At 36.8% G+C, this 10643-nt stretch overlaps 1 protein-coding gene across 2 annotated transcripts in view; it reads right to left on the reverse strand.

The window, feature by feature from the left end:
• Positions 1-1451: 1451 nt before the first annotated feature.
• LOC108970308 overlaps positions 1452-10643 on the reverse strand; it is a 148531-nt gene continuing 139339 nt past the window's right edge. For both annotated transcript variants that reach the window (XM_018935624.1, XM_018935623.1), the window contains one exon: positions 1452-4384. In XM_018935624.1, the coding sequence (XP_018791169.1) occupies positions 1983-4040 (2058 nt within the window). In that variant the 5' untranslated portion in view covers positions 4041-4384 and the 3' untranslated portion in view covers positions 1452-1982. The remainder of the gene's footprint in view (positions 4385-10643) is intronic.

The following is a 10643-nucleotide window of genomic DNA, read 5'->3' on the forward strand; positions in this document are numbered from 1 at the left end:
GCGATTCAATGCGCAAATGAGCCCTTACCAACTACCTGTCACTGAAGGTTTATTACAGTAAGAAAACTATTTCCCATATCAATCGCATTCTCATGTATCATCAGATTCCAGTGTTTCCAGAGACATCGGGAACGCAGGGGTCACAACACTTCAGCTTCTTCGAGATGGTAGGAATGCCTGTTGGACTTCGCAATGGAACCCAGACCAGCGACACATCGGCTATAGCTCGAGAGGGTTGGACTTTGATGACCTCTTAGCGTTTTCTTAAACTCAACTTCAAGCAGGACATAGCAGCTGTAGTTTGAACAGCTGAAGCATTCAATGCAGCTATAGGGATATCACTGAAACAGTTCGAATATGGCATTTGGAAGCAATTTGGATTTTTATCTACGAAGCTCATCCTAACAGAATTGAAGTACATCGCGTACAACAGGTGAAGAGAAAGTTTAGTTGACGCCCTGTTCAGGATCATGAGCATGCCGTCCCTCTTGAGCGCCCGCCGGAAGGATTCAATACGAGCAATACGATAATTAGGAGTTCCACCAGCTAATTCACGTATTAACCTCAACAATTTTTGTCGAGTGACACGTTTCATTGGTTGTCCCATCCCAAAGGCTAGGACAGCTATTGCACACTCAAGGAGAAGTACATTTGGCGGGACATCAAGAAGTGCGCACCAAACTGGTTCCGGTACTGCATACCGTACCAGCACTCAAAGACTTAGCATCACAACCTCAGCGACCTCATCGAATAATAGTTGTTAAGCAGCTAAGGTACTGTTTAATAACCAATGTTAGATTATTAAGATGGCTAGTTGCTGTTTCTCTAAAGAAGATTTCATTTGACATCGCTTGAGTGCCTTCTACTCCATCTATAGACAAAATCTGATATCACACGAACTACTCATTCAGTTTCAACAAAACTTGATGCGTAAGAGTATTATTCCGAAATTACTAAGAGAATTGACAAAACAAAGCACCAACCACGCCTTCTTCTCATATATATTTAAATTTTAATTTTCACGTCCGAACTTAGCACTTTCTTACTTGTTTAATATGGAGTTTTGTCAAAGCCGGCACATTTAACAGTTTCAAACTGCTACAGTATAAAATGTTTGGCTAGCACACATCTCACTCTTTCCTCACTTATTATAATCACGTTTGCGAAAGTGTTCAGCTGCAGCTCAACTTGGGTACCAAAAAGGTATAGCATAGAAGCGAATAAAACTAGAACTACGCGCTCTCAGCACCAACTAGCGAAAATACCGCAAGACTTTTTGACAAGCTATTATTAGTTATTCTTTACCAGAACATATTACGAGTTTATAAATTTAGAAATACGAGTATATCAGGTAATTGTTGTGAACCTGTATTAAACCATCTAATGAAAATCGACAGAGATATTCGTATTCAAGACGTAATAATCTTTATTTTCAATCACTGTTGAAAGAACATAATTGTAGCCTACCCAATGTGTATACACGAGTATGTCTAATAATTTTATGAATCATTATGTACTATTTACCTTTAGCATATGGCACAATATATATCGTTGGATGCGAGTTGGAAATTTGAAGCATTTACTTTTTTCCTCGCTTTTAAATTTATTCTTATATAATTTGTATATAAAACAAAAATATATCAAACTATTAAAATGGTTATGTTGAAATGTGTACAAAAATGTAATTAACTAAAAATATTTCACCGCTTTGGAATAGGTGTTAGCTTATATATAACATAACTTTGGAAAAGATTCTAGAATATGTGTTAAAACTCAATATATACACAAGCTTACAAGTATGTCATAAGCATGTATATTTTTATATGCATTTTATTTATGATCTTTGTATACGTCGTGAGAATGGCACATTGTTCAATAAAATTGCTTAAGTACATAATTATTATTACTCAGTATTTGCTTTACATAACTTAATAATGGTACTATTTGATAATATTTGATATATATTTTTTGTACGAATAATTTCAATCCTCATCTCGAGAACTGAAGCTGAGGGTGTTTCCTTCTGAAGAAAAGCCAGAGTGCGGGGACATGCTATCAGGCGGGTAATAATAATTTCCGCAAAGTGATGTCGCTTCATTTGAATTGACCACTGCTTCCATAACCACACTTGAATTATCTATTTGGGTCACTCCGAATGTTGCTGCCGTTGTGTTATTAATTGAATGATCCATATCTTGAAGATGATAAGCTGCCGCAATGGAACTTTTTATATTGCAGCCAACGATAACATCCGTATCGTTAAGTAATTGTCCCGCCGCACAGTTCGATGTGTTAGTGTTTGTTACCCCACCTGTAACGGCATTACCACGGCACCATAATTGGCGCATTTCAGCACGTCTATTCCGCATCAAGACCTTGTATTCCGATATACGCATTTTTTTCCCATCTACGATACATGTGCGTTTCGGGCGAGGCCGGTAACGATAATCAGGATGTTGTTCCATATGTAGTTTTGATAGTCGGGATTGTTCTTCATAGTATGGTTGTTTATCAGCATTGGTCATGGCCTTCCAACGAGCTCCAAGAATTTTTGAAATATTTGAATTGTGCATATCCGGACAGGCTTTTAATATTTTTCGCCGTTCATCTTTCGCCCATACCATAAAAGCGTTCATGGGCCGTTTTATGTGGGGCGTAGCGTGTAAGATATTTCCCTTACAGTTATTTGCCACTATGGATTGGTTTTTGTTTTTATGATTATTTTCGTACATAATTTCTATCGATTCAGAAACACTGAGAACATCGGGCTTAAGCAGATGTTGTTCTTGGTGTTTTCGACGTAAAGAGTGCGCGTGCGGTGAAAATGTATGATCATTTTGGTGTTGATGGTGGTCATTTTGATTTTGTTCTTGCAGTTGGGGTACTGCTAAAGGTCGAAATTTATCAATGACTGGTTTCGTTTCTTCCAATTTTTCCACGCATTTCAATATAGAGTCACAGTTTTTTGTTATTGTGGAAAAATGGGTACTTTCTGTAGACATATCATCCTCAGGCTTGCTTCTTTGAGGGCTGCTTCGGTAGGCTAGGTTTGACGTTGGTTGAAACAAATGTTGCTGTTGATGATTTAAGTGATCTGGATTTGAGATAGTATCCGGTTCATTAACGGCTGCGCTCCACATACGGCATGCCAATAAATTTGCACCAGCTTCGCTTAATTCACCATTAGTTAAACAGGTTCGCCTTTGATCATTGCAAGGGGATGAACACCGATGAGCTGTAGTACTTGAAGTTCTTGTGACTGTGATATGCTTTTGGATACGATTTTTCGTTGTATATGGAAAGTATATCCCAGGTAAACCTGCTGCTGCTACAGGTGTTACCTCCATTGAGTTCTTTAATTTTAATCCACTCGTATTGTCATCACATTCAATTTCCGCATGTGAGGTTTCTGCTGGCGTCGACCAAGATATCGGAGAAGAAGACGTAAGTAAAGCCAATACTTCACGCTGTTTGTGTAATCCGGGGGAGCTGGATGTAAAAGATGGTGGTGAAGGACACGGTGACAATTGATGTTTAGATAAATTGAGCGGTGTATCTGTTACCGAAATACCTTGCTCATTGGGTTCTTCGTCCATTTCAATTGCATTAAATGTAGTTATTTCATTTAATTCTGATTGTCCTCTTTCATTTGAACTAACAGTGTTATCGATATCTACTTGTGATACACGAAATTTATTATGATAAATCGAGTTCAAATGAGTCATGGGAGATTCTGGAGGAGTGACACCACCATCGGTAGAATATAAGTATATTGGCACAGAAGAAGCCAATGAAAAGTTATCACCTGCAATACTATCGCAATGTTTTGGCGACTGCGTTTCTCCTTTGCTGACGCTTCTATTTGCGCCGCTACTTCTAACACTATTACTATTTATTATAGTCTTGCAATTGGCGGATTTGTAGTTAATAGGACTAATCCTACTATTGCCATTGCTACTGCTAACGACTGCAGCAGCGGCTACCAAAGCAGCTTGAATATGCGCAGCAGCAACAGCAGCCGAAGACCACATAGGTTGCATAACTACAGTTCTTGCTTTGTTGAATACTTGCAATTTTAAACTGTTGTTATGTTTAATACGATTATAAAAGGACTGTGATACTTGCAGTTTTACGAAGGGTAATGGCGTGAAAGAAATGAATGGTTTCAGAAATGGAACTAATGCAGTATACTGAACTGATTGAAGATTTTACTGATACGTATACTAGTACCAGTCTTTTCAGCTCAACGTTAAGGTATATATGGTGTCCGGGCCGATGTTGATATATAAATCATATCATATAAGAAGAGTTATTTGTGTTATGTAGCTCAGTTACTCGGAATGCGAAATATTATGTTCCAGGCCAGTTTTTATTGAATATGGAACTGCAAGTAAATATGAAAAAGCGATTATATATTAATATAATATATAAACTGTTACAGGTTATATTCAATTGATGAAAACAAGTAAAGGAAACCTAAATTCGGCTGCAGAATAACATCACATACTTTTGTAATTTTCAAGAATATATGCGTTGAAATATTTTTAGATATAAGCTAATTATTATTAAATGAGTAAATAAAAAATATATTTTTATATATATAAAATGAAGTCGTGTTTGTTACACTGTTTATGAATCAAGAACGGCTGAACCGATTTGGCAGAAAATTGGTTGGGAGGTAGCTTAGCACTTCCTTTATCTTTTTCTATTAAAATTCAATACAATTCATAAAAGCAAAAATTATATTTAAAATCATAAACATTTCTTCTGAACTCATGAAAAAATCATTCGAAAATTTTATGACTTGAAAAATAAAAAGAAACAAGTAAAAAAAAAAAATAATGGCACAGATCTAATGTGGAAGAACAATATTTTCGCATGCAGGCCTGTTTCTGGGATTTTTTTTTTAGAACAAATCCGTCGGATATATTTAATATCACAAAAAAATGGCATTGACATTCTTTGCTAGATTATGGGCAAAGGACGCAAATGCGGTTACAACAAACCAAACACGATATTTAGCATAAAAATACAGTGGAATAACTGGAGTGTTGATAAAATGTTCTATTATAATTTGAGATATACGATACACAAATCTTTTTGAAGCATTGCACAGAGCAGTGAAGTATATGCGTTCAATTTCAAAGTTATCCTTCCTAAAAAATAATAAAATTGCTAAATATTGTTAATGGTAGAATAGAACTGCAACCAAATATTCAATGCAATGAATTAAAATTGGATCAGTAATAATTCGGAGAATATTATTATACCACGTGCATCCCAAAAGACTTATGCCATAATCTTGCCAGCCGACTTTTTTGTCTTTCTACGCTTGAGAACCGGTTTATGATATGGAGTCCACTCGGCTGACTGTCGATTGGACTTGGTAGATTTCCTTGGTGCACAGCCCAAATTCAACCGTATTTTGTCCCCCAAAATGCTTTATTAACACACGAAATGTTGTAAATGGTTTTTGATTTTGGTTTTTTAAACTATCATAAGTTCCTTCACCTTCACCTTCTCATTAAGTAATATTATATTATAGTATGTGTGTATCAGCTACAGTAAAGCGTGGACGAGGCCACTAGTTTTGTATAAAATCAGCATTCGTTTTTTCACGCAATTATGCAAAAAATTGGAAAGAGCGGTGGACATCTCAAAACTAATTATATGGGGCTAGAAGAAAATATTGACAAAATATGTCCACTTAATTTCGTCTTGATTCATAAGTCAAATTAAGTAAGATAACAAATATCTTGCGCTACGCAGTTCAATTGCTCTGGATGCGTAATATCATTTTTCAGGCCAGTTTTTATTGATATTCAACTGCAAGTAAATATGGAAAAGCGACATTTATTAAAACATAACCTAACACAGATTACAAATTATGAAAACAATTAAACTGAGTGTAAGTTTTGTTGCTGCTGAACATTACATACTCTTGCAATGCTCATGAATCAAGTTGTCTGACTCTCTTTTAAACCCACCAAGCCCATTGCCAGGTGGCATGATACCAGCACAATTGCAACATGTTGTCAAAATGTCATTTAACTGACTGACACCCATGTACGGTCAGTGCTATGTTCACAAACATTCGGGCAATCAGCCTCACCTCTTCTACTGAACGCCCTTGAAAAGCTGTCACATAAATGGTTGTATTTTAATGTATATATATCTAATAATAGTTTCTAGGAATATTTGTTATATGAGGAAGAAGGCACTGTTCGACATACTATTGTTAATCGGCTAGAGAAAGAAATCCAATTCAGCAAAGTTTTGTCGAAAGAGGTCATAACAGCTCTTCCAAAGGCTAAAGCCGGATAAAAAGTTTCAGGTGTTTACAATATTAAAAAGTATAAAGTAATGGTTTTACTTCATTGTCATTTTAATACCATATTTTACTTCCCGTCAATAAAACTTTCCAAACAAAATAGTAAAATCATTAGAGATATGAGAAATTATTTTCGAGCAATTCTTTAATTATACCTACTATATAAATACTAGAACACCGTTCACGCGCTGCTGTGGCTAAGTATTTATTAATTATAAACTATTCAATAAAGTAATATTGTATTCATGAATAAAAAGTAAGAAAGTGTTATAATACCTCATACTAAAAAAATTGTTCCCTGCATGGAGTAAAATCCGCCGAAAATCCTGATGTGGGGGCTATGTCATATTCTAGCCTAGTTATATTTAAGGCACAGCTATACGCAGTTATATGCTGTTGTTATAAGCAAAGCATGTCCTGTCCATTGAGATAACTCAAATACTGGCCGATATATGGGGGCTCAGGAAGTATTGACCCGATTCAACCCATTTTCGATACACCGAATTATAAAAATATTGTCAGAAAATGATTCTGTCTAAATTACAATCGTAAATCTCACACATTGACAGATATTTTCAGTCAAAAGTCACCTACAAGTACTGGGTATCAAATATTCAGTATCTAGCGGCTTGAACAGTTTTGCTTGGATTTGGACAGATTTTGGTCATAAGGTGGCATACATTAAAGGAATTATTTAAGCTAAATTTTATCCCGTGATATTAAATAATTAATGATTTATGTACTTTCTGTACAGTAAAATGAAAGAATGAAATGGAATTTAATGTGTTATATGGGAAGTAGGCGTGGTTGTAGTCTGATTTCGCTCATTTTCACACTGTGGGATAAGAATGCTACGTACAAAAGTTGGTCGAAATCGAGATTTTCAGCCGGGTCTGGCTCCCATAGAAGCTTCTCATACCATTTTGAAGGTAAACTTTAACGTCTGTAATTAATTATTGATTTATTACGCTTTTAGTAGTTTTGTACAGTTCCGATATATGGAGAGTGAGTTGGGTTGTCCTCTGATTTCGTAGGATTTCTTATATAATTTGCACTCAGTAAATTTGATTGTAGAAGCTTTAGTAATTTAGCAGATATGTACATTAAACTTATAAGAGAGCGACTACTTGTCAAATTTTTTTTGCCATAAGTGCATTCTGCTACCTCTACCTAATTATAAGTTTACACCTTAATTAAGTAGAGGATGGAGTTATTTGTAGAAGTTTACGCAAGTGAGAAAAGTTCTCTGATCGCTATTCACTTAGGAGTGGTCAGAAACGATTCTTTTACATATGGCTCAAGCAGCTTTCGAATCATTGATCGAGTATCCTCTGGTTAGCCAAAGAACATCCGTTTGAAGGCGAAACATCCCCTCTGCAGTCTTTTGCGCCACCCACGCAAAAAACGCAAATAACGAACAGACAAAAACAGACTCGGATGAGTGGATAAAAGGGATTACGATTAAGGGCATGCACCTGGAATGTCCGGTCTCTTAATTGGGAAAGTGCCGCTGCACAGCTGGCTGATGTCTTAGTGAAAAAAAGGCCACCATTTTGATGATGACCATGGCAAAGGAAATAAGGATTACGATTAAGGGCATGCACCTAGAATGTCCGGTCTCTTAATTGGGAAAGTGCCGCTGCACAGCTGGCTGATGTCTTAGTGAAAAAAGGCTGACATCACCGCCGTCCAAGAACTGCGATGGTCAGGACAATAAATGAGGCGAGAAGGTGGCTGTGGCATTTACTACAGTGGTCATATAAAGAAGCTCAAGTTCGGTACGGGATTCATGGTGGGAAGAGCCTCCGTCACCTAATACTGTTATTCACTCCGCTGGATGAAATTGTAGTCACAATCCTCATCAAAGCGAGGTTCATTAACATATCGCTGATTTGCGACCACGCCCCGACGGCCTAGAAAAATTAATCAAGCAAACCTGCCTGTCTACGGATCGAAAAGCCATCAACAAAATCACTCACGTTGTGATAGACGGAAGACACGTCTCCAGTGTTCTAGCCACTATTTTGTTGCAACCAAGATTCGTATACGCCGCTGTGCAGCAACAAATGCACGTCAACAAACACGAGGAAGGTTCGACGTCGAGAAGCTGCAAACACAACAGATATCTCAACAAACGACTTGCACTCCTGTTCTCTGAGAGCACTCATCAACAATTCGGTATAAGCGAACCACTTCAAGCTCCTTACACTGCAGCCGTAATCATAGGTTTTCGGAAAATGCAAAAGAACAGCTGGTACTATGAGGTGTGCCGTGTCGCAGCGGAGAGAAAACAGACTGCTGCTCTCGCAACGTTACGATCGAACACAACACGTGCTTGATTGGCTACTCGGATTGTGTGACGGCGTGGCGCGCAAACTATGTGCAGATTGCACAGCCGTAAAGGCTAGTATCGCAGAATCCCGTAGGCAAGATGTTGCCACGTTACGCGTGGTCCAGTCCCTATGAGTCTTAAGGCCTAAGGAAGTCTTATCCATCCATTGTATGTATTACACCTGACCGAGGCGGAGTTTGGATGGAGCCTTTTTGCGCATACGCAGCAGAAAAACTCCTCCGGGCGAGTTATGTGTACACTATCATCCCCACCAGACACCACACAACAAAATATTGTAAATTGGACAAAAGAAAAGATTAAAGAAAAACAAGTAAACATTACAAAAAATAAAATAACAAGTAGAGATAAAGAACATAATGCAAATGCATACAAACATATTTTGGTCCTTATGTCTGACTGTAATGATAACCCGGACGTTATCGGGTAAACCACACAATAATGTTTGTGTGCATTCAATAGAAAATACGGTTATATTTAACAAATATTGTATTTAATAAGAAAATAAAAAAAAAACTAAGAAATAGATTAAGAAAATTGTAATCACTTTAGTAGTTATATATGCAGAACATAATTTGAAAAAGATACAGAACAAAATATAATGTTACAGAAGTAACATCGGCGGCATTTTTATTTATTCCTCCGCTCGAACAACTAAAACTGGCGCAGTCGGTAAAAACAAACTGCAAAGTTGAGCGATATTAAAAACTGAAGTTTTTTAAGTTTCGTAAGCTTTAGCAACGGGAAGAAAATCCTAAGATTAGCTCCCATTTTAAAGATCTCTTATATATGTATATATAAATATATAAATCGGTTGGCACAGATAGCCAAGTTTAAGAAACTTAAGTTTCTACACAAGTTGTCTGGAACGTCGGAGAGGACTCCGGGGATTACAATTTGTGAAGGCGAAGAATAGCTTCATTCCGCCCATCAACATTACCAGGAAAAGTGGGATTAAAGATTATTGCCCCCATACACAGATACATCAGAAATGAATCCAGGCGAGCAGCAACCACTTCAAATGACAGGATCGCAAATTTTGAAGGAAGCTTCAAGAATCATGGACTTTGATGGCAGAGATTTATCATCGTTCATCAGGGAAGTTGACATGATCCTTCTTTTATTCAACCCCAACCCTTCAATGTTGGAATTTGCAACGCAGCGACACGTCAAAACAAAAACTAAAGGAGAAGCAGCAAGTGTCATCCGGCCTTTGGGACCTWCACTAACATGGCAGCAAATGAGAGAAGAACTCATAAAGAATTTTGGAGTAAAGAAGTCATACCACACCCTTTACAATCAGGCGATTGTACTACGAAACTATAACATACGTCAATATTTTCAAAATTTAAAAGATATTTTAGATAAACTAAATTTAAAACATGAATTCGATAGGATAAAGCCTATAGAATTTTCTCCAATTAACAACGAAAGTTTAATTCTAAAAACATTTTTAAATGCGATACACCCCAACTTAAGCAGTGTAGTGATTAGTAGAAACACAAGCACCATTAGAGAGCCTTTTAGCGTTCTTCAAGAGACAAGTTTGCTAATACAATTTGATAGAAGACAAACCATTTATCAAAGAAATAATTATAGAAATTTTTCAAATACAAATTCTTTGGCTCACAATTTTGGCAATTTCAATAATAAACAGTATATGCAAAATTCCAATAATTTTCAATTTGGACAAAATCAGCAGAGAAAATTTCGGAACAATTCTGACCAAAATGACAATTATCAACAATTTAATTTCGGACAACGTAGACAAAATAATTCCGAGCTATTTAGCTTTGGACAAAATAGGCAAAATATTTCTCAACAATCTAGAAGATATAAGATAAGATAAGATAAAGAATGAGGATTGCACCGCGACCTAGGGTCTATTGTGCCCTCTACTAACTCACAGCGTCTCACTTAGCCCCAGCAGATTGATGAATTCCAATATTCTGCTAGGTGCTA

This window comes from Bactrocera latifrons, unplaced genomic scaffold (genome assembly GCF_001853355.1).
Source record: "Bactrocera latifrons isolate USDA-ARS-PBARC rearing strain unplaced genomic scaffold, ASM185335v1 scaffold_297, whole genome shotgun sequence".
Lineage (NCBI taxonomy): Eukaryota > Metazoa > Arthropoda > Insecta > Diptera > Tephritidae > Bactrocera > Bactrocera latifrons.